Source organism: Grammomys surdaster, unplaced genomic scaffold (genome assembly GCF_004785775.1).
Source record: "Grammomys surdaster isolate TR1022 unplaced genomic scaffold, NIH_TR_1.0 331, whole genome shotgun sequence".
Lineage (NCBI taxonomy): Eukaryota > Metazoa > Chordata > Mammalia > Rodentia > Muridae > Grammomys > Grammomys surdaster.
Genome location: NW_021604750.1, coordinates 833,126 through 857,825, shown reverse-complemented (window position 1 = coordinate 857,825; position 24,700 = coordinate 833,126). Strand labels below are relative to the sequence as shown.

Genomic DNA, 24,700 nt, shown 5'->3' with positions numbered 1-24,700 from the left:
ATTTATTTATTTATTTATTTATTTATTTATTTATTTATTTATTTATTTATGTTTTTCGAGACAGGGTTTCTCTGTGTAGTTCTGGCTGTCCTGGAACTCACTCTGTAGACCAGGCTGGCCTCGAACTCAGAAATCCGCCTGCCTCTGCCTCCCCGGTGCTGGGGTTAAAGGCGTGCGCCACCACCGCCCGGCTGATCTTCTCATCCTTATAGCGCAGATCATGCATGATCCTTTAACAAGACAATGTTAAATGTTTTAATGTCTCATTAAAAATGGAAGAAACCCAGCTTATAGTGAGGTGCTTCAGCAGGTGAAGGTACTTGCCACCAAGCCTGATGACCTGAATTCAGTCTTCAGGCCCCAATATGGAAGAACAAGAGGACTTCCATAAGCTATTTTCCTGATTTTCACTCCAATATATAATATAAAACTTCAAAAAACCAGCACTTATGTAACACTTAAAAAATGCAAACCAGATTACACCTCACCCATAGAGTAATGTGGAGTAGGTTATTATTAATGATATTTGGAACAGTCCAGTTTTGTCCTAGGTGATAGAGCATTGATGAGAAAGCTAAAGGCAAGGGGTGGGGGCAAGATTGCATTCTATGGCTCTCTTTTTATGTTGGAGAAGAAATCCTGACTCACTGAGAAGTTTGGACAATGAGCCGCAGACTCAGGGGTCAAGGATCCTTGGATTCAATTCCCCATAAGAACAATGCTGTTACTTAACCCATCACCCTTGACCAAGTGCCCATATTCCTCCAAAATATGGAAAGACTGCCACATGGAAATGACACTGAAGACAGGGCACTTTGTGTGCTGAGATAGCATTTAGAATCTAGAAACACAAATTAATGTGGCAATGAACTGTAACAATCAAAAAGTCAGCAATAGCTTTGTCCTATGTACAAAGTGTTCTGTCCTACTCTAAGTAATGTTAACCCTTAGCTGTACACGTAGGAAATAGTAGAAAAGCATTTATGAACCCAAGTTGGTATTCTGTCCCTGAGTTCCTTTTAAATGCTCCCTAAAGCTGCTCTCATTGGTAATGACATCAACATTACCAAACTGAAATGCAACAACTTCATACTTCCAGAGCTAAAGGCAACTACAATACACCTGAAAACACTGAATTCACCTTACATGTTACATTTCTGTTAGGATGTGTCTTTGGTTTAAAGCATAAACATTTGTACCACCCAGCAATGTATATTTCATTGTTTTATATAGAATGTCCAAGTAAGATGCTAGATTCCTGAGACATATGCAAAGTTCTGAGAGATCTACATAGCAAGGGCCCACCAGGACCCTGAGTTCTAAAACCTGCATCAGAGAGCCTGTTAACACAACTTTCATCTTTTTGTTACAAACCTACATTCTTACCTGTGACATTCACTCTGTCCCCTGGCTGAACCTTGTCTACAAGATCATTGTGGGCAAAAAGGACAACAGTGTGAGGTGTCTGCCCAGCAGGCATGTCTTCAGGAGACTCTTGAAGCTTGATCTGAGTAAAAATAAAGAGAAAAAAAAAAGTACCATGGAAAACAATTACAGGCCTTTGTATATAGCCTATACAATGTTTGAGACGTAGCAATACTGAAGCCTCAGTGTGCTCTAAATTCAAGTCATTAACAAAACCAACACAAATGGAAAGAACAGAACTCCACTGAGGAAGGTTGAGGGAAAACTGACAAATTTGGCTGAGGCTTTAGACAGAGGCAGTATGTGTTAAGGAACCTTATCCCGGCTGCAGAGTGGCCACATACCATTTGCTTGTCAGAGAATAGTGAACGGTTGTGGATCAGTGCCATGCTGTGGGCAGTGTGGCAGTGTACACAAGTGCAGGGCTCAGCAATTCGGCCTCGGTCCATCTCCACCCGGGTGGTGTGGGCACAGACTTGGCATTGGAAAAAAGCCTCCTGCATCTCGGGAATCAGCTGTGATGTTCTGATGACCATACCACTGATGGTAATGAGCTGATCAATGTCTGTAAAGGGAGAAAGGTTGGATTGTCTACCAGCCACTTCCCTCAGCCCACCCAGGCCTGGATCTGCCTCTAAAGGAGAATCTTAGTACAGCATGAATCATCCCCAGGAACAGCTGGTTAGTATCCTCAGAACTAGCTTAGGATGTTCTGCCAATGTCCAGCTTGCTTTCCTCTCAGCACCAGCATACTTCTCCACCTTTTAACTTTACATTTTCTCTGTCTCTTTCTACCTCTCTCTTGTGAGTATATGAGCAATGAGCACATGCATGCCACAGTGCAAATGTGGAGATCAGAAGACAATTTATGGAAGTCAGTTCTCTTCTACTATGTGGGTGTTAGGAATCTAACTCATGTGGTTCGGCTTAGCATCTTTACCCATTGAGTTATCTTGTTGGCTCACTGCTGGCTCATGTCTGGCCCCTTGTTCCTCATGTATGCTGCTTAGAAGACATAAAACAGGTGAGAAGTTTGATGTGTAGGTATATTGTCTCCTAACCTCTCATGTCACTCACAAAGCCACCTGGAAGACCTGAAACCTTAGGTAAAAATCTTGGGCTGAAAGTGCTTGTGGCATGGGGGAGGGCCTGCTTATAATTTCAACACCAGGAAGAAAACCAGAGTTTTAGGGCTTGTTGGCCAGCAAGATAGTCTATTCTACATGCTGAGTGAAAAACCCTGTTGCTAGCCCTTTAAAAATGATACCCTACATTTCCTCTGGGCTTGTAAAGCATGTCCTTACAAGAATAGCCTGGACTCTAGACTTGGACAACACTGACAAAGCATTTATGACCCTGGGGATACTCTGAGCCTCTCTTTCTGTCACCTACAAAACAGAGAAAGGACATAGTTGAGGACATCATAAATAATCTATTTTTGTAGTCAGTGCCTGTAAGAAAAAATGCACTTTGCCTTTCAGCAGTAACACTATCTATGAAACAAGCTTGTTTTACACTCTTGCTTTCTCCTTCTACTACTGCTTATGCCTCTCCTCTATTTGTTCTTTTTTGAACACGTATGCTGGACTCAAAGGCCCTGCCATCCCACCAGTATACAGTGCTGACTCACAAGGCCTTTAAATACATTTCATACATTTCCTCTACCTACTTTTTGCCACTCTCGGCTAACCCTTTTTTCTTTAATTCATATGCAATTTTCCAACTTCTGAAATCAGCTGATCACCCAGCAATTCTTGCTTTTTAAAAGTATGGTTTTACCCAGAAGCTATCTCCCTCACGCTTTTTCTTTTTAAGGAACACACATAGATGAGTGATCTACCACTAATTTACACTACAACCTTCACACACGAAAACAGGTAATTCTGACCTGCTTACAGCACTATAAAATAAAATGTCCAAGTTAGGATTCTAATGTCCCAAAATTGAGCCACTATTAGAATCTAAATGAATTCATACGTCATGTGCTTCACTGAATTACATGAGTGGAAAATCTTTCTCTTCTAAAACTTTCCTATTTACTTTGAAATAAAACTTAAATTCTTTGTTGGGATTCTAAGCTTTCTAGAGCTAGGCTTTTTGGTCCCAAACACTGTCTCACAAATCCCTGCTACAGCCAGTCACAGATGTGAACAGTATCTTCTACTTTAATCCCCACTTTCTGCTATCTAAAAGAAATTCTACCACATTCACTTTTCAAACTACATTATCTTTCACAACCAACTTTCCCTTTATAGGTCCAAGACTGTCTATTCCCTGAGGCATAGACAGACATTTATCTTCTGCTTGTGTTCGATTTATCTCCCAAGCTAGAATTCTTTCTTAGGTTTAAGGAAGAGCTCAGATCATTAGGTTTGCTCACCAATTGCTTTTATAGCTGAGCCACTTTGCTGGCCTTCAGAATTTTTCTTCAGTGTTTAAAAAAATGCATACCTACTAACTAGGGATTTATTATATTTGGATAAATTAATTTTACAGTAACAAATTAAGTCATTTCTTTCAGGTATTTAAGTTAAAAAATTGCATACCTGTCAGGGGCAGCCCTGCTTATACACTGAAGGCCTCCCCAGACCCCTGTTTAATGCCCTGTAGGACAGGACATTTTGGCACCCCATGTGAGGCTTAAAGATGAGACATTCTGCCCCCCTGTGTTCAGGGGCTCGAGGAGATCACAGAAGAGGGTGACTCCCCCAAAGAAGGTTGAGGGTGGCTGCCTGCTCCCTCGGAGCACTTTTTAGAGTGACTTCCCCAAAGGAGCACCCAAGTGAGATGTTCCCCCCCAACCCCTAAGTTGCTTGAGAGCACTCTCATTTAGAAGGATACCACAGTCCACCCAATTGTGGTACAATCCTTGGTAGGATTGGAGTGGTGTCAGCTTTGAGGTAAAAGCTCTCCCCGCCCCCCATACACAGATATCTTGTGACACTGAAGGAGTGAGTCACCCTGGGCGCAAAGAATTAGGGTTAAGAAAATATTTCTAAGCAGTCACTCTTTGTGACACAGCTCCAGGGGCCTATCTTCAGAACATGGAGAACTAGGGTTAAAAAAAAAGAATCTTTAAAAATTCTTTACTTTTATTACTGTTTTCCCAAGAGGAGACTATTGATAAAAAATGTTATACCTCCTAAGGAGGAGATAAGAAGTTAAACCTTGAAAATGAGAGAGAGAAAAAGTGAAAGGAGTTGCCTGCCCTCTGGTGTGTTAACAAAAGAAAAACAAAAAGCTTATTACAGAGCCCTCCTGAGAAGTAAGAGATGATTGGGGACGCCCTAGTCTCTCTGGCTCTCTCTAGGAGAGACTCTCAGTTCTGCTTTCTGTCTACTGTCTGTTGCGCCAATATTGTCCATGTGTGTCAATTGTCTGTCTTTGTCTCGTTGTTTGAGTATTTGTTGTGTTCTATGTTTTATGTTTGAAAGAAAAACTGATTAAAACTGATTGTTCGATTTAGTTTAAAACTTACTTGGGAGACAGTCTAAATTTACACAACAAGAACTGATAATTTACCCTGCTCTGTGGCTGGGAGAGGGGCACTGGCAGAAAGAACCTTGGGAAGAGTTAACTGTTTTCACAAGCAGCTCCTGGAAGGAAGCCAGGAGTTTTTTGGCTTCTACAGTAAAGGAATTGATATTGGTTCTTCCCAGTTAGATAAGTGAAAGGGGCTTTTCTCATAATTACAGCTAAAAAGGTAAGAAAAATTTGTTTAGATGTACATTTATTTTTATTCTTGATTGATATTAAAAATATAAATATGTTCTATACATCCTGGTTACATATTATTGGGTATGATTACAAATTTATAAGTTTGGTAACTAAAGCTGGATTAAAACTGGTAATTCAGAGTTAAAGTCATCTAAAAGCCAGATGTACAAAAGAGATCTCAATAAGTTTTATCTGGAATCAAACATGATCCCAGAACACCTTCTTCTGTTATACAATTGGCTTATTAGTTAATCCCTCTAAAAGAGTTTTAATACAAGTCTTTGCTCTCATACAACAAGCTTTAAAATTTGAGAGAGTGCTTATTGTTTCAGAAAACATCCAAAAACAATATCTTTTCAATATTTGAGACATCAGTTATATTCCTAAATAAATTGTGACACAAAAAAACTCAAATTAGAAATGATAGAATACTTATTTAAAATTTTCAAAAGTTTCTAGGAGATGGTAATTGGCTAAGATCTTATTTTAAGCTCTCCACAAAAGAATTTAAGCCTCTGTTTAATGTTCTCAAGAGAGATACAAACCCTAATTTCTTTCTACAATTGGCTGATAAAAAAATAATTTTACAGAAATTATTAACAGAAAAAGCTGTTATTAATAGATATATAGATTAATTAGTTGTTGGCTGTTTTATAACAATCCTTTGATAAAAAAATTATTAATATAGATTTATATTTATTTCCAAAAGAAGTTTTAACATCCTGTTTTAAAACTGTTGTTGTGTTAATACAAAATTATAGGTCGAGGTCTTAAGAAAGAACTTAATGAAATATTTCTTATTCCAAATAATATAATTAGTTATTAAAGAACACTGATATTTGGCCTAATATACGATCAATTTACCACAGTTTTCACCCTATATGCCTTTATATTCTTTATGAACTTATATACATATAGCCCGTAAGAGGTCTGTTTACTATATTAATAGACAGCTTATTTAATGAGAAGACAATATACATAATTAGATTACATATTTACTCTCTTGAGTTTCCCCTACTTCAACAAAGAAAATTGAACTACATACTGTAGCCACTATTTAAAATACAAAAATTAAGCTTTCAATTGGTATACTCATAGCCAGTATATGGCTTATGGTTTATAATTGCTTAAAATTGTTTCTTTTTTAGATATTGCTAATTTTCAAATTTTACAAATACAGCTCAATTTAAGAAACATGTATTTTTCCTTAATTTTATAAGACATTTAAGAGCTCATATTGGATTGTCTGGACCCCAGAAAAATGCCATAACAAATTTATGTATCAGATAGATTACAGACCTTACAAAAACAATTGGCCATACAATTTTGCTCTTTACATTGGGGTTATTATATAATAAAAATCTGTCTATCTAGATTGCTATGCCACTGTAGCTGATCTGCCTTTTGTGATCCTTGAGGCCAGAAACTACAGTTTTTGACACTTAGCACTTCATTCTAAAAACAGCCAAAGATTAGGTAAACAGCTTTTGTTTTGTCTCGGAAAAAACTGCTGGGCTCTGACTTATGCCTGCTAGTCTGAGGCCACTTAAAAAAGTTATTGTGGCGTTATTATTAGAAGTAGGGGGTTTTCTGTGAAAGCTATCTAAAAAAAAAGTACAAAGAAAACTTCTATTTTATTTGAGAAAGGGAAAAAGGTTCTATTTTATATACTATCCTAAGTGGGAAAAAGACAGAGTTCTACTTTACCTCTCCATTATATTTGCCCTCTTATCCTTTTGTCCTCAATATTCATATTTTTAAAATGTGTGATCACACGTTACAAAGTTCGCTACAAGTTTATTCCAAAAATTAAATTTTTTATATATACATACATACATATATATATATATATATATATAAATTATAAACTGAGCTCACTGAGGGTTTAGAACTATGACTGAGTTATCAGTGAAGATTTGTGTAGATAAGCCCAGACAGTATTTTGTTTTCCATCCTAACACCTAAAATAAATTGTTGGTTCCTTTTTAATTATCTTTCACAAATTGTTTTATAACCTTTTAAAATATGCTGAGTGAAAAAAGTCTGGTTATTACCTAAAAACAGTTTACTGATGTTATTTGAGAGACTGACAAAATTCTTATCACAGTTTTGACTATCAGAAAGGAACCTAGTAACAGTCTCGTTATAAAAAGAGCTTAATAATCATGGGTATAATTTTAAAAACTTTTATAAGATCATCATTAAGATTTAAAAAGTCGGCCGGGCCGTGGTGGCGCACACCTTTAAGCCCAGCACTTGGGAGGCAGAGGACGGCAGATTTCCGAGTTCGAGGCCAGCCTGGTCTACAGAATGAGTTCCAGAACATCCAGGGCCACACAGAAAAACCCTGTCTCAAAAAACAAACAAAACAAACAAACAAAAATTAAAAAGTCATCTACTCATCTATTTGTCTACGTAACATCACCACAAGATAGTACATTTTTATAGATCTATGTTTAGTAATAATAGCTTGAGACAACAATTTGGTAGTTTTAGAGAGTGTATAAGTCAAAGTATAAAAATTTGATTTTAGTGTCCTCAATTTTTTAATAATGGTGTTAATACTTGAGGATTTATACTTAATCAATTATGGCAAGTAGGTGTTACTCATTTTTTATTTTTTAAAAAATTAAAATATGTATACGTGATTTGACACCTTTTCAGGCTTTCTAGTTACAATTAATTTAACAGGAAAAGTACAACTAGTTATTGCCTATACTATCTCTTTTTATACTTGGTGTTCCATATCAGATTAAAATAAACAAAACTGACTATTATAGTCAGACATTTGAGATGTCTTGTTGACAATTTGGCATTACACACGTTACTAAAATTCCTTATAATCCTCAAGGATTATACTCCTTATAATCCTCAAGATATTGTAAAACAGATATTGTGGAACTTTAAAATAGTGTCTTCATGACTCTCTGAGTGTGGGAGAAGTGGCTGTTGGCACTTCTGCCCTGGCTTTACTAAGAACTCTAAAAAATTAGCTTTTAAAAACAAAAGAGGGGGAGCCACACCCCCATAAGGTACCTCCCAGAAATACTCATGCCTTGTTTGTTCTCAATTCTCTAAATCTGAAAGCTCATGACAAAACTGTTGCTGACTGCCTTTGACATGCTGAGACCAATAAAAACTATGCCACAGTTATGTGGGAGGACCTTCTTATCTTTAAATGGAACGGCCCGGACCCAGTTCTCATATGGGGCGGAGGATTGATATGCCTGTTTGATACCTAAGAAAGTACTGCTAGATGTCTGCCAAAAAGATTAATGAAATAAATAGATACCCCTGCAAAGACAGGCCCAGTTATAAATAAGATGAGTAACAACAATTAACATCCAGGGAAGAGAAATCTCCCTGAGATTTCCCCTCTTCTTCCTTTCCAGGTAAAAATGAATCACTCATGGTGTTTGCTGTTGGAAGCTCTAATCCTGATGCTGGCCTCCAGACTTACACTACTCAGACCTTCGATGGGCCATTGACAAGGACATCAAACAGCTAGAGATTGACATCACTAATTTGAAGAAATCCCTCGTTTTGCTGTCTGAAGTGATCTCCAAAAATGCAAAGGACTTTATTGGACTTGATTTACCCTTCTACAATAGAAAAGACTGTGTATAGCTCTAGACTGTGTATAGCCCTTAAAGAAGAATGCTGCTTTTACATAGACAAGACAGGAATGGTTAAAGAGAGCATGAAAAAGGTCAGAGAAGGCCTTGAGAAAAGAGGGGGGGGGGGGGAAAGAGAGAGAGAGAGAGAAAGATGAGAGCTGGTACAAGAATTGGTTTTCAACCTCTCCATGGTTGTCAACCCTACTCCCTACAATTTTGGGACCATTAATTGGGTTACTACGGCTTATTTCTTTTGATCCCTGGGCCTTAAATAGGCTAATTTTGTGAAATAGATAGATGATTTGATAGCAAAACCTATTCAGATACATTATAAGTTGGCTATGAAGGACCACAAGACTCAAGACGAGGTTGCTACTCTATCAAGGGTGTTCCCAAAACCCATCTCCACCCAACCTAAAAGAGAGGACTCCCACCCCTAGACCAAGCAGAGAGGGGCCACCCAGAATCCCCTCTGACCGGCGATCTAAATTCTTGCTTAGGCTGCGAGGCTAAGCACCACAAGGGAATATAAATAAAAGATAAAAATATCTTTCTAGGTTCCCTGAGGAACAAGCCTGACTACATAGGGGTTGATGTCAAAAATATCCCCTTCTCCAGGAAAAAGACATCAGGACGGGTATGGCTCTCATGCCTCACTGGACAGTGACAGGTGAACTGGAGCCATTACTAGGTCCCCTTTAATTACTGGAGGTCAAGCCTCTATCCCCGCCTTTATAAAACTGGAGTCACCACGGTCCTTCTATACTTGGAGAGAGGGGGAATTGTCAGGGGCAGCCCTGCTTATACACTGAAGGCCTAAAATCAGTCATAGGCCTAAAACCAGCAATAGGCCTGACATACATGCATGCTAACACAAAGTCTTGGGTCTCTGTGGAAAAACACTGAAACAGATGCCTAGAAGCTATTGTAAACAGGCAGCGTTGGTGGAAAATTGCCAGGCTGAATACATAGACCTTGTAGATAGGTAGCCTTGGTAGTACCAACTTAGATAAGGACAAGTGAATCATAGTGATCTGTCCCCTGAGACTTCACCCAGCTGATACTCTGTTCTGGAAGATATCTGTACTCCCCCTGATCACCTACGTTTCAGTGTCATCCCCTTCCCCACATCCTGCCTTTTTGTGTATATAACCTGTGTGTGAAAAAGTAAAAATTGTGATCTGATCAGACTATGGACAGACTGTCAATCGTCATTTCTTTGCATCTTTGCCTGTCCCCCCACCCCCCTCTTTCAGGTAACCTCCCTGGACCCCTGTTTAATGCCCTACAGGACAGCACACATACCAAGTTCATAAAAGTAATCAGAATAAATTTTTTGAACTTATAATTTAATGCTATCATTATCTACTACACGGTCCTTGAGATCTCTTTCTACACAGGCATTTTCCTACTACTAAACAGATTACCTTCTGGATTTAAGTTTCTCATACTCTTTGTCTTCAATGCATTAAAAGGTCTGACTTGAATCTGATGTTCTAAGATGGAATCAGGATAACGGTCAAAGAAGATCTCGTTGACAGCCATGTCAAAGGTTGGTATAACCTCCTGTAAAAACAAATATAAAGATGTAGGGGATGAAGAGATGACTCAAGATTTGAGAGCACTTGTTGCTCTGCTAGACAACAGGATTCAGGTCTCAGCACTTTTATCAGGTGGGTTGTAAGCCCCTTTAACTCCAGCTCCAGGGATCAGAAACCCTCTTCTGGGCTCCACAGAATCAATAGTTCAAGGTTCTCTTCAACTACAAAACTACTCTTGAATACTATCCTGCCTCACTGGGGAATACTACCCCATCCCCCAGCCAAAAAAGATAATCTACTTCACGAAATCCAAGAAACCACTAATAAGACTCTTTAGTTTTAAGAAACACTACCAATTAGCAAATATAAAAAAAATCACTCCTTATTTTAATTGTAGTAAAACAGTTTAAAAAAAGGAAGAAAGAAAGAAAGAAAGAAAGAAAGAAAGAGAGAAAGAAAGAGAGGAAGAAAGAAAGAGTCACCCTTTGCAAGTATCCTTTTTACCTCAATATAATTCTGCTTGCTAGGAACATTTACTATAATCAGGAAGCTCAAAGTCAAATTCTTACCTGTGGGTAGGAGACGAGCTGTCTATATAAATTTTTACCAAATGATTTTATATGTTCACAGTTCACATTTAAAAATGGCTCTCCTGTAATATTAATCTGTAAGATATATGGACAAGTCATATTTTTACTAATTCTATTATCTCAAAATACAAAACGTTCACTTGTAAATCATATTTGATTACCTCTGCAAGTCGTTGCATGTACAAAGGTTGAGTAATATCTATGCCAACATTTTCTTCTTCTTTGGCCAGAGGATCGGTAAAACACTGAAGGAATCTCTTGAATTAGAGAAACAATATTAAGTGTTAATGAACTTAGAAATATGTAACTACTATTAAAATGCAAAAAAAACCCAGCAAGATGGTCAGTAATTAAGGATGCTTGACTAGAACCTGACAACCTGAGTTGTATAGCTATCTGCACAAAAATAATATTTGTCTTTTGGGCTTGAGACAAGGATCTCAGTAAACAGCCCAGGCTGGCCTTGAACTTGCAGCAATCCTCTGTTTTAGTGCTCAAGTGTTTACCACTCTAGACTGAGTTTTAGCATACATTAAGTTACCTGAAAATTTTCTTTGCACGTCGCCACATTCACATCTGTTCCCCAAATCACAAGTTTTTGGCCTAGAGACTGTTCACTTGCTACTGTGTCTTCTGCTGCTGCCTATAGAGAAAGATAGAATAGAAACCTGTAAATGAAATGACCTACTTTATGCTCCCAACATAACACCATCAGAGATCTGCTTTGTACTTACTCCATCAGACTGCAGATCCACCTGCAAACCCTTTCGTGCTGAGCCCAGGTCTGGCCTCTGCCTCACAGGTGTGCCTCTCACCCCACTTCTTGGGGTTCCTTCCACTCGAGAGCTGGGAGTGCCATATGTCAATGGTGAACTAACATCAAAGTCCAAAGGAATAGCTATAAAAACAATGTATTTAGCTTTACTGTGAAATCACCACAGCAACAGCACATCAGAACCTAATTTCAGAATGCTGTTTGCCAATTTAAACAGAATACTTATTGCAATTTTTCATAGCCAAAATGTAGTTCTACTATAAAATATACTTTCTTTGCTTACTAGGTCCTAATATGTACCAACTCTGCTTCACACCTCAGGTATTTCAGTGAAGAATCTACCAGCTTACACAGAAAAATGTTTAGGGATCATAGCAACTGTTAAACCAGCAAAACTGATAGCTGACCCACCTGAAGAATGCATCTGAGGAGGGCTGGAAAACAAGGCATTCTGTGCAGTTGGGCTCTGCAGGTCCGCTCCTGGTGAGGTGGGCATTGGTGGCAGCTCTCCGGTGGAAGAATCTTCGCCTCTACGTCTACGATTGGGAGACGACCTGCTGTTTTCTTCACTACGAACTTCCGTAATACAAAACAGAAAAAGACTATCAACGCTCATGCTTAGTCTCCAGGAAGTGCCTTTTAGGGTAGTCTTATTACTTCAAAACGACAACCCCTCCCCCAAACCCCCGAAGTGGAACAGAGGGAAAAGGTGTAGGCATTTTGAACCAACTGAACACACGACGCCAGAGAACCTGGAAACGAGCGCTCAGAGTCATTTATATCTTGGTGAACGGAGGCTACTATATGCCCAAGGTCTGTCAATCACACACCAGGCTCGAAGGACTCAGGACATTCCACAGTGCTGCGGGAAGAGACTCGAGGCGGAAAGGGGGACAGATGAGGGAGGGAACTCACGGGACTGGGTTGGGGTGACTCGTCCGCGTCGGCTGCTGCGGCGGCTCGGGGTGGACGCCGGGGACGACATGATGTTGCGAGCTACGCGACAAGAGGAATCTGGTTCTTAGTTGTTCCGCTCCGGGACCCCTCGTACCTCGGATCCGGGTTAGCTACAAACGAGAACTCGAGAAAAGTGAGAGCTCCGCAGCCAACCAAGGCAGCGTTCCTGGGCCCGCAGATCGAAGCGATTCCCGCCAGCCGCTCTGTCGTCACAGCGCCCAGCGGCCCCTGGCCAATCAAAGAGGCCAGTGCACGTGGCTCCGCCTCCGGAAAGCGCCACTGCGCGCCCTGGCTCAGAAGTACGTGTGCCCTGAGAGAAGGCATCCGACCAATCATAGAGGCAAGGGCGTGTAGCTCCGCCTCCGGAAGGCGCCACTGCCAGCCGGCGGGGGAGTTCTTAACCGCTACCTAGGTTAAAAGCCACGATTCACTTTGCACACCCCTCGCTTCGGATGGGCCAGCCTGCAGCGGGATTGTGCTTTGGCGGGAAACCCGCGGGGAGCTCAACCCCCTTGTGCGTGATCAGAGCTGTCCCGAGTACAAGCACCGATCTGTTGTATCTCGCTTGGCTAGACTGGTTCTGTCCGTTTGTGTTCCGATGTGCACAAGTTAAGCGCTACAGAGTTGTAGGCAGCTGCGCGCCTTCACCCCCTCCCGCGAGAGGATAAGGGAGCAGTTCCCGAAGGGCCTTCAGGGGAGAGCTGGAGAGGGGCTGAGACGCATGCGCGAAGCGGTGTCGGCGTTATGGCGGACGCGGGGACTGGCGTGCGGTGCTGGCTACTGCAGCTGCAGGAGTTCGTGTCCGCAGCAGACCGCTGCAATGCTGCCGGGGCCAGTTACCAGCTGATCCGTAGCCTGGGGCAGGAGTGCGTGCTGAGCACTAGCTCCGCAGTGCAGGGTGGGTAAGGTCCCCATTTTACCTGCTCTCAGATGGAGGGCTCAGCGTTTCTCTCCGTGCGTGAAGTCATCCTCCCGTGCAGTCTATGGGACTGGTAGATGTTTACAGTGCTCTTTTCCTAGCATTTGAGGACGATGTTTTAAAACAGGTGTTGGAAAATGACCCCCACATTTGATAGTCATTTTTATCCAAAGTTGTATGAGCGTGCAAGACTGAAGTATTTTCTTTCAAAGTAAAATCGCTAGAACTCAATAGGACCTTTACAAAATCCTTCGTTCGTTGCACCATGGTTTTAGAATAATTGCAAAAATTAATTAAATTTATGCAGTCCTTTTGACATTTTTATTTTTTTGAGTTAGGTATTTGCTATATAGCCCAACCTAGTCTGGAATTTACTATGTATGTAGAATGAGCCTTCAAATGCTGGGGTTATAGATGTGAGATACCACACATGCCTTGTTCTTTTTAACCATTTAGTAATGCCTACATGATAACTTAATTTTCTTTTTGGAGATGTCTCATTTCAGCCTTAAGAAATATTTTCTTTTGAACTAGCCTTGACTGGTCTCCAGCTTGTGATTTTCTTTTTTCTTTTTTTGGTTTTTTGAGACAGGGTTTCTCTGTATAGCCCTGGCTGTCCTGGAACTCACTCTGTAGACCAGGCTGGCCTCGAACTCAGAAATCCGCCTGCCTCTGCCTCCCAAGTGCTGGGATTAAAGGCGCCACCACCGCCCGGCGTGATTTTCCTCACAAGGATATTCATTCATATCCTCTCCCTCTCCCTCCCCCTCTCCCCCTCCCCCCTCTCTGTCTTTGTGTGTGTGCACGCTATGGATGTGCAGGTACCTATATAGAGGTCAGACAAGGTAGAGCAGGAGTTACAGATGGTTACCAGACACCAGACGTGGGTGCTGGGAACTGAACTCTAGTTCCCTGGAAGAGTAGGGTTTGGTCTTAACCACTGGCCTAGGTCCTCAGATAATGTTTTTAAGTTTCAACGTGAGGGCTAGCAAATCAGTGGTAGAGTGTTTACCTGGTAAGCATGTGGCCAAGGGTTCAACCCCCAGTACTGCCACAGAAAACAAAACTGACTATGTTGTGGGTAAAAACTGTGTTCCTTTCTTAAAAAGATATGCAAACTTTTTTTTAAATCTCAGTGTGTATAAATGTAAAATAGCTGGATGTTGTGTTGCAGGCCTTTAGTCATAGGCAGAGGCAGGCAGATCTGAGTTCCAGGCCAGCTATGGCTATATAGTGATACCTTGGGTTTTGTTTTGTTTTTTTTTTTAAAGTGAACAAAAGTTTAAACAAGATGCTATATAGTAATTACGCATTTTCAAGAACCTAGTAATTATGGAGAAAACACAACATAAAACACATTATTAATATTATTATTTTACTTACATTTCAAATGTTATCCCCTTTACAGGTTTCCCCTCCACAAACTCCCTATCCTATCCTCTCTCCCCCTGCTTCTGTGAGGGTGATGCTTTAACCACCCATCCACTGCAGCCACATCCCCTGACATTTCTCTACACTGGGACATCGAGCCTTCACAGGACCAAGGGCCTCCCCTCCCATTGATGCCGGATAAGGCCATCCTCTGCTACATATGCAGCTGGAGCCATGGGTCCCTCCCTGTGAACTATTTGGTTGGTGGTTTAGTCCTTGGGAGCTCTAGGGGGGGTCTAGTTGGTTGATATTGTTCTTCCTATGGGGTTGCAACCCCTTCTGCTCCTTCAGTCCTTTCTCTAACTCCTCCTTTGGGGACAACATGTTCAATCCAATGGTTGGCTGCGAACATCCACATCTGTATTTGTCAGGCTCTGGCAGAGCCTCTCAGAGACAGCTATATCAGGCTCCTGCCAACAAGCACTTCTTGGCATTAGCAATAGTGTCTGAGTTTGGTGTCTGCATATAGGATGGATCCCCAGGTGGGACAGTCTCTGGATGCCCTTTGCTTCAGTCTCTGGTCTACTCTTTGTCCCTATATTTCCTTTAAACAGGAGCAATTCTGGGTTAAAATTTTGGAGATGGGTGGGTGGCCCTATCCCCCAACTAGGGGCGATGCCTAACTTCTGAATATGGTCTCTACAGGTTCTCTCTCCCCTTAGTTGGGTATTTTAGGTAATGCATCCCCATTGGGTCGTGGGAACCTCTTGCTTTCCTGGCATCGGGGACTTTCTGGTGGCTACCCCCAGTTCTCCATCCCCTATTGCTACACACCTCTGTTCAATTTCCTGGTCCTCTGTACATCTTCATTTCCTCCCATGCCTGATCCTATCCCCCCCCCCTTCCCCTTCACCCTCCTCTCTTCCTCCCAAGTCCTTTCTATCCTATATCTCCTTTGATTTTTTGTTCCTCCTTCTAAGTAGGACTGAGGCATCCATACTTGGATCTTCCTTCTTCTTGAGCTTCATATGGTCTGTGAATTGTATCTTGGGTATTCCAAACTTTTGGACTAATATCCAATTATCAGTGAGTACATACCATGTGTGTTCTTTTGTGACTGGGATACCTTACTCAGGATGATATTGTCTAGTTCCATCCATTTGCTTGTGAATTTCATCATTGTTTTTAATAGCTTAGTAGTCTTCCATTGTGTAAATGTACCACATTTTCTGTATCTATTCCTCTTTTGAGGGACATCTGGATTTGAGGGACATCAGCTTCTGGCTATTATAAATAAGGCTGCTATGAACGTAGTGGAACATGTGTCCTTGTTATATGTTGGAGCATCTTTTGAGGATATGCCCAGGAGTGTTATAGCTGGGTCCTCAAGTAATGCTATGTCCAATTTTCTGAGGAATTGAAAGACTGATTTCCAGAGTGATTGTACCAGCTTGCAATCCTACCAGCAATGGAGGAATGTTCCTCTCTCCACATCCTCACCAACATCTGTTGTCACCTGAGTTTTTGATCTTAGCCATTCTGACTGGTGTGAGGTGAAATCACATTTGCATTTCCCTGATGAATAAGGATGTTGAACATTTCTTTAGGTGCTTCTCACACATTCAAGATTACTCAGTTGAAAATTCTTTGTTTAGCTCTGTACCCCATTTTTTAATAATGTTATTTGGTTCTTTGGAGTCTCACTTCTTGAGTTCTTTGTATATATTGGTATTAGCCCTCTATCAGATGTACGATTGGTAAAGATGTTTACCCAATCTGTTGGTTGCCATTTTATCCTATTGACAGTATTCCTTGCCTTATAGAAGCTTTTCAATTTTTGGGGGTCCATTTGTTGATTGTTAATCTTAGAGTATAAGCCATTGGTGTTCTGTTCAGGAAAATTTCCCCTGTACCCATACGTCTTCCTTTTCAGACTGTTTATCCTTTGAGTAGATGAAGGATACTGATTTGATTGAGTTAATTTTATATCCTACCACTTTGCTGAAGTTGTTATCTGGTTTAGGAGTTCTCTGGTGGAAGTGTTGGAGTCACTTAAGTATACTATCATATCATCTGCAAATAGTGATATTTTGACTTCTTCCTTTCCTATTTGTATCTCTTTGACCTCCTTTTGTTGTCTAATAGCTTTGGCTAGAAGAGTAGTATATTGAATAGGTAGGGAGAGAGTGGTCAGCCTAGTCCCTGATTTTAGTGGGATTGCTTCAAGTTTCTCTCCATTTAGTTTGATGTTGGCTACTGGTTTGCTGTATATTGCTTTTACTATGTTTAGGTATGGGCCTTGAATTCCTGATCTTTCCAAGCCTTTTATCATGAAGGGATGTTGAATTTTGTCAAATGCTTTCTCAGCATCTAGTGAGATGATCATGTGGTTTTTTTCTTTGAGTTTGTTTATATAGTGGATTACATTGATGGATTTCCATATATTGAACCATCCCTGCATCTCTGGGATGTTGTTAAACACTTATATTTAATTGCTTTCTGTTTTCACTGTTTTAAAGTTAGAATTCATTTTTGTGGAGTGACCTATTTGTTCTTATGGCAGTTCCAATTTTACTATTAATATATACTATATTGAAAGATTATAAGCTTTTTGTTTCTTATTAGTACAATAAACCGTGCAAGTATTTCTAGAGTGTGTGTGTGTGTGTGTGTGTGTGAGAGAGAGAGAGAGAGAGAGAGAGAGAGAGTGTTTTGGTGGTTTTTGTTTGTTTGTTTGTTTTGAGACATTGTCTATCTGCACAGCCCAGGCTGTAACTCTACCTATTCTATGCTAGCAGCTCAAGTACTGGAATTACAAGGCTCAGGCTACTATTGTGCTCAAAAACTTACTGATTTTAAATAACAGAACTCACCTTAAAATACTATGATCAGAGCTATACATAGGTTACACCAAGCTAGAACCAAGGTGTTTGGGGAGATTTCCTTTCTGAATGGTCTAGGAGAGACAAGCCATTTCTTCATTTATTTAGATGATAGAACTAAAGCCCCTGTTTCTTTGTTGGTGATTTGTGAGTTTAGAGTGTCCACTTACTTTTGTAGTCTTCAACATGGTGACAAGCAGCACGCTAGACCCATCTCATGAGGTGCCTAAATCTCTCCTGTACTTTCCTCTTCCCTTTTTGTTTTTGTATAGATAGGGTCCAACTTCCCCCTTGTGAGGCCTCATATGATTATATTGGATCCCCCAGATAGAGCATTATATTACCATCTTAAGGTCATTAATTAGCAACTTCATTCCATTTGTAACCTTTATTACCTTGTAAAATTGATAGTTGATATCTAGAAGTTAGACCTCACAGAGAAGACTCTTGTAGGGAGGGCAGAAAGTCTTATTTTGCTTACTGCATCTTCGTGGAACAATGTGCAGAACTTTCTGTTTCCGTTGTTCTAAAGTAATAGCCTCATGTTAGTTTTCTTATTTGCAAGACTACCTTGAAAACCAGGCAATCCTTTTAGAGGTCTTTTATGAAATGTTTCTTGGCACTTCTAATTTTTTTCTCCTCCCCTTTGTCCCCCACCCCAGCATTGCAGATTTCCTTAGTTTTTTCCAGAGAGTTTGGTTTGCTCGTATTTATCCGGAAGTCACTTAGCATTGATGAAGTAAGTGTAATCTTTGATTTTTGTCTCTTCTATCTTTCTCTTTGTTGGAGTGGCTTATTCTTACCCATATTTTCTATTTATTTCTTATAGTTTCGTGATTGTAGAGAAGAAGCCCTAAAATTTTTATGTGTTTTCTTAGAGAAAATTGACCAGAAGGTTATGCATTACTCTCATGATATTAAGGTAAGGAGGAGGAGGAAAAATCAAAACTCACTTATGCCAGCTTCAGTGTTAAGTTTGTGGTTGAGAGAACTCAGACTCTTATTTCTTTATTTTTTCTTATTGGAGCTTACTCATCTTAGCTTGGTTGTGCTGGGAATGTGGATGCCATTCAGCATTCAATTTGGTTCTGATAAGACCTTTGTTGGAAGAGCTTGCTTTGGTAATGTTAATACTTTATACACTGTAGTATATGAAATTAAATGATGCTTTTCATAATAATAAATTAGATGTTTTAAATCATGAGTTTCAAGAACACTTTATAAGACCATTTTATAGAACCATTTCCTTAATAGTGGAAACTTAGCTATAATGCCTTAGCCAAAGAAAAGAACAATTTTAGTAAAGTGGTTAATCTTTATAAATGTGTCATAATTTATAACATTCTTTGATATATAGTTTGTTTTATTTACTTTTACCAAAATTCTGTGGAATGTTCCCTACCCCAACACCCTCCAGTTTGGTACCAAGAACAGAGCGATCATCTCTCCAGCCCTCTTTGAACATGTTTGTTGCTTTCTTGTTCTCGATTGCTTTCTTCCCTATCAGTGTGTTGTCTGAGCTACTCAAATTCCTGTGCCACCTTACCCTGTAAGTAGCTGGGCCTATAGCTTGTTTCTTGATGTATAACAACAAGTATGACATATATGTAGAAAGAAATGATGTACTTTTTGGTTTTTCATTTTTTCAAGTTCTTATTGAGGTATCATCTACCTGTGCAGTTAACATTACAACCATAACATATTGAGTTGGAGTTTTTAGTAAGATTGATTGATTGATTGATTGATTGATTGATTGATTTTTCAAGAAAGGGTTTCTCTGTGTAGCCCTGGCTGTCCTGGAGCTCACCATGTAGACCAGGCTGGCCTGGAAGCCTGATCTGCCTGATTCTGTCTCCTGAGTCGAGATTAAAGGCATGTTCCACCACTGTCTGGCCAAGTTCTCAGTAATTTTTAATCTGGACATTTAAATACTCTATTATGCTTTTAATGGTTAATTAATACATTTTATTATGTTACACACTGGGATTATCCCCTCAGATACAGTTTTGTTAAGTTAACTTTGTTAAGTCTTAGTTCTTAAGTTTGGTGATTTTTATCTCCTTTTGAATGAGATGTTTCTTTTTGAATCCTAGAATACTTGTAGCAGTGTTTATACAAAAGATAGAACTGCTAAGTGTAAAATTCCAGCCTTAGACCTTCTGATTAAGGTAACTTTATATTTCTTTTTTGTTTGTTTGTTTTGTTTTTTTGGTTTTGTTTTTGGTTTTTCGAGACAGGGTTTCTCTGCGTAGCCCTGGCTATCCTGGAACTCACTCTGTAGACCAGGCTGGCCTCTAACTCAGAAATCCGCCTGCCTCTGCCTCCCAAGTGCTGGGATTAAAGGCATGCGCCACCACCGCCCGGCTATATTTCTTAGAAGTATGTTTTTATGTTAAGTATATAACTTGAGACTGGAAATCTGAGTTTTGTTTAGGTGGGAGTTTAGGAGAGGGTAGAGTTGTGATTATGTAAAGGACATTTAGATTTTGTAACCACCATCTGGCAGCACCTGGTGTTTTCTTCTCCTATTTTTCTGAGTAGTAAGAGAAGAATGTGAAGTTGTAAGAGACATAAAGGAGAGAGTTAGCTGAGAACTTAGTGTTTTTCCATTTATCACTTTTACTGTCTTGGTCAAATCTGTTGATGTTAGGTACCCAAAGAGCACCTCCTTGTGTTTCATTTGACTTTTTTTTGAAGTCTTAGTAGTGAGGGTAGACTGATGTATTTCCGTGCACCCTGGGGCTCATGTTCACTTGTACTCTGAGTCATTTTGCATTTCTGGTGTAGAGTTATATTGGATTTAGTTGGTCGTGATCTTCAGTGCCTCCAAAGAAAAGTTCTAGTCATGTTGTTGGTCTCTGGGGAAGTTACAATTATGTTGAGCCTGCCTTTCCCCTGTGATCTTCTGCTGATCACTTAAGCCGGACTTTCCCATAATTCCATGTAGGTGTCACTCCCAAGAGAGCAGCATGGATCTGCTGGAGGCCAGGACTGAAAGCTTTGCTGAAGGGGAGGATATTTTTCTATATTTCCTCTTTAGAAAATTGTAATCTGTTTCTTTAGTTACTTAAGATACTAAGAAGTTCCAGACTCATGGATGAATTTAAGATTGGAGAATTATTTAACAAATTCTATGGAGAACTTGTATCAAAATCAAAACTACCTGATACAGGTGAGATGCTATTTTCAAATATTTTAACAAATTAACCTTAACTAACAGTTTCCTCAACGAAGGTATTTTGCAAAAAAAAAAAAACAAAAACCGCAATGGAACACAAAAGGATTCCTTAAAACACACCAAGTGTAGATTAGCTTATAGAAATAGATTTAGATAAAACTTGGGGAAGAATTTCATGAAAGCTTAGGCATTTTGTGTTGTACTATAAAATTACTTAAAACATTGTTTAAAGATACTTGTATATGTGCAGGTGCATGTGTGAACTCAGAGGACAATTGGGGAGAATCAGTTCTCTCCTTCAACCATATGGGTTAAGGGACTCAAACTCAGGGGTTAGGCTTGGCAGCAAGTGCCTGTAAAGTGCCTCCCTGTGCTGTCTGGCTGGTCCTAAAACCATGTTGAACTGAACATCCTCTTATTTCTCATTTATACATTTTTGTTATTTTACTTATTTACATGTAGCTTGCTTTCATTTATCTGAACTTATTTTTCAGTTTTAGAAAAAGTCTATGAGCTCCTGGGAGTATTAGGTGAAGTTCATCCTAGTGAAATGATAAATCATTCAGAAAATCTGTTCCGGGCTTTTCTGGGAGAACTTAAGACCCAGGTATAATACTCCCTATGAAAATATACTTCCACAGTCTTGTTTTCGTTGTTATTTTCACTTTGTAAAATCTTCCTAAAAACTCCCTTGTAGATGACATCCACAGTAAGAGAACCTAAGTTTCCTGTCTTAGCCGGCTGTCTAAAGGGACTATCCTCACTTCTGTGCAACTTCACTAAGTCCATGGAAGAAGGTACTGCCACGCTTTGTTTGATTTTCTTTCTACTAATGATACCTTGTCTCAAAGATAAAATAAGGACAAATTCTGATGTATGCTATAATCTTAATGATATCCTTAGTGAAATAAGCCAGTCCTAAAACAAAAGCCAAACTGTATATATCTCCACTTAAATGAGTTACATGAGTAGGAAATTGTAGAGGTAGACAGTAGAGTGTGAGTTTCTAGGAGCTGGGGGAGGAGTAATTTCAGTGGGTACAGCTTTTCTGTTGTATGTGATGAAAAAGCTTTAGGCATGGAACATGCTGTTATACAACAGTGTGAAAATAGTTAATGCTACTAAACTAGATTTTTAAAATGATGACTATTATGCAGATTTTACCACATTATAAATAGATATGAGGATGTTTCTGTAAGAGGCTATGCACTTGAGAGGGATGGTGTGTTTGAGAAGAGGTAGCAGGAGGGTGCTGCAAGGCCAAGGTCAGACCTCCATGTGCTCTGCCACAGTGGCAGTCCACGATACTGGCAGTCCAGGCCTTCTACACTGCTGAGTGCTTGTTGCTGTTGTGAGTGCATGTTGTGTTCAGAATTACTTTGCTAAAACAATTTACTGTAGTTATTTTTGTTTCCTTTTTAATTTTTTTCCCACTGGCTTACAAATGACTAGATCTTTCTGTGAAGCTTTCACACATTCTGTTTTGGTTGATTCTCCCCTTTCTCCCATCTCCCCATCACTCCTTCACCTGTTGTGCACTCTCATTTCCACTATTCCAGTTACTTGTATTTAAATGTTCTTTAACGTAATAATAACCTCTTGCAGTCTCAATTAAGATGCTATTATATCAGTAATGCCTTTCTTTGAGTGTATAGTCAAACTTTCTTGGTTTTCTATTCCAAAGTTGACTTTTTAAAAATCTTTTTTATGTTAGAAAATATATTTTTATCACAATAAGGTCTCTGATGTTAATCTCCCTCAAGAGCCTGTCATGTCTGCCGTCTGATGCAGAAATCTTCTATCAGAGCAGACGGTTTTCTGTGTATATAAGTCACTGCTAGAAGGACAGAGAAACCAGTCAGTAATAAATCATGTCTTCTGTATAGCTGCAATTAATAATGTGATTGTAGACAGTTATATAGGTGATTGTGGTGTCAGCTTACCTAGAAGACCCATACATTATAGTTATGTACATATTCTGCATTCTTCTTTAGGATATAAAATTATGACAGTCCACAGTAATATTTTATTCACATTTGTAATTTCCATCATTTACCATGTGTTGTAGGTAGTGTTCTATTGCTGTAAGGAGACCAACATAGCTCTTATAGAAGAAAACACTTAACTGAGGACTTGCTTACATTTTAGAGGGTCAGTCTGTGATTATCATGACAGGGAGCAGACAGGCATAACCTTGGAGCAATAGCTGAGGACTTCCCATCCTGATCTTCAGGCAGTAAGCAGAAAAAGAGACAGAGATAGACAGACTGAGAGAGACACAGAGAGCGACAGACTGACTGACTGGACCTGGCATGGGCTTTTGAAAGTTCAAAGCCCACCCCCAGTGACACACCTACTCTAACAAGACCACACTCATTAACTCTTCCCAAATAGTCTTACTAACTGAGGACTTAATGTTCAAACATATGAGCATTCTCATTCAAACCACCAAGGAAGGCATTTTATGTGGAATGAATGTCTGAGAGCATTGGAGGACAGGGAAGTATGTTTGGCCTTGAATGAGTCACACCTTTTAACCTTCCGGTCTTCATAGAAGCTATAAGTTGCCTCTTTTATAGATGAGAAAAGCTGAAGCTCTGAGAGATTATGTAACCTAGGTGATAATTTAGAACCTGACCTTACACAGTAGTTATCTCAGATTTTCTTTCCACTTTCCCCAGAAGCTGTAACAGCTTGCAGCTCTAGCTCAGTCAAATGATGTTGAGAAGTTATTCTGGAATCAGGAGATTTGTACAGCTATTGCAAGTACCAATCTGTTTTAAGAAAAGCTGTCACTTTCAAGCATCTGATAAAGAGTATAAACAGTTTTACAATTTTTAACAGTTTCTGTTGTTCTTATACCCTCAGATCCCCAGACTTCAAAGGAAATTTTTGGTTTCACATTAAAAGCAATTCGTCCTCAGGTAGTATTAATATTACTCTAAGTCTTTTACAGTAGTACTTCTGATTTTCAATCTGTAATGTTTCTTTTTCTTCTGCAATAGATTGAGATGAAGCGATATGCTGTGCCCTTAGGTAAGAATCTATTTTTAATAAGGTAACAGTTTAAATGACTTAAGTTAGCATTGTAAGGTTTTGTTTAAGTAAGAATGAAAGCAAATACAAAAGTACCTGTGATGTTTCACGTGTGTTTATTTATAAGATTTCATTAACTGAAGCACATAAACTCTTACTGGGATGCTGACACTTACGTTACATGATCTATAGATATCAAACACACACACACACACACACACACACACACACTTATTAGGAAATGCCTAGATGGCTCAATGAGTAAAGGAACTTGATTTCAAGTGTGATGACGTGAGTTCCATCCCCAGGACCCATGTAGTGGCAGAAGAGCATTGACTCCTGCAAATTGTCCTTTGGCCTTCATATTTTTGCAGGCTCATACACACATGTAATAAGAAAATTTCTAAAAAGTACATTTTTAATGTTAGTGCAATTAGATTCAATGGCCAAAAATGTTTTAAGTTTATATAGAAAAGAATTTTAAATATGTATGTATGTGTGTGTGTGTGTGTATATAGATATAAATAAAATTACATATATGTATTTGTAAACATACAAACACACACACACATACATATATATATATATGGATATCATTCAGGAGGTTCAAGCTACTTAATAAGTTTGCTGTTGTTGAGACATGGTTTTATGTTGCCTAGGGTGGGCTTTTACTTCACTATATAGATGAGGAC

General features: G+C 39.5%; 2 protein-coding genes across 2 annotated transcripts in view; one reads left to right on the top strand and one right to left on the bottom strand.

Moving 5' to 3' along the window:
• Mcm4 (minichromosome maintenance complex component 4) overlaps positions 1-12,868 on the bottom strand; it is a 20,110-nt gene extending 7,242 nt beyond the window's left edge. The window contains exons 1-9 of the mRNA XM_028778258.1: positions 12,581-12,868; positions 12,077-12,241; positions 11,625-11,788; positions 11,432-11,533; positions 11,052-11,147; positions 10,870-10,965; positions 10,187-10,325; positions 1,770-1,990; positions 1,387-1,507 (exon numbers count right to left, since the gene is read on the bottom strand). Of these exons, the coding sequence (XP_028634091.1) occupies positions 1,387-1,507; positions 1,770-1,990; positions 10,187-10,325; positions 10,870-10,965; positions 11,052-11,147; positions 11,432-11,533; positions 11,625-11,788; positions 12,077-12,241; positions 12,581-12,650 (1,174 nt within the window). The 5' untranslated portion in view covers positions 12,651-12,868. The remainder of the gene's footprint in view (positions 1-1,386; positions 1,508-1,769; positions 1,991-10,186; positions 10,326-10,869; positions 10,966-11,051; positions 11,148-11,431; positions 11,534-11,624; positions 11,789-12,076; positions 12,242-12,580) is intronic.
• A 498-nt stretch (positions 12,869-13,366) lies between these two features.
• The window catches only part of Prkdc (protein kinase, DNA-activated, catalytic subunit), a 199,243-nt gene continuing 187,909 nt past the window's right edge, over positions 13,367-24,700 (top strand). Inside the window, exons 1-9 of the mRNA XM_028778260.1 lie at positions 13,367-13,520; positions 18,457-18,533; positions 18,624-18,716; positions 19,888-19,962; positions 20,858-20,966; positions 21,467-21,579; positions 21,670-21,769; positions 23,841-23,896; positions 23,978-24,008. Coding sequence (XP_028634093.1) covers positions 13,367-13,520; positions 18,457-18,533; positions 18,624-18,716; positions 19,888-19,962; positions 20,858-20,966; positions 21,467-21,579; positions 21,670-21,769; positions 23,841-23,896; positions 23,978-24,008 — 808 coding nt within the window. The remainder of the gene's footprint in view (positions 13,521-18,456; positions 18,534-18,623; positions 18,717-19,887; positions 19,963-20,857; positions 20,967-21,466; positions 21,580-21,669; positions 21,770-23,840; positions 23,897-23,977; positions 24,009-24,700) is intronic.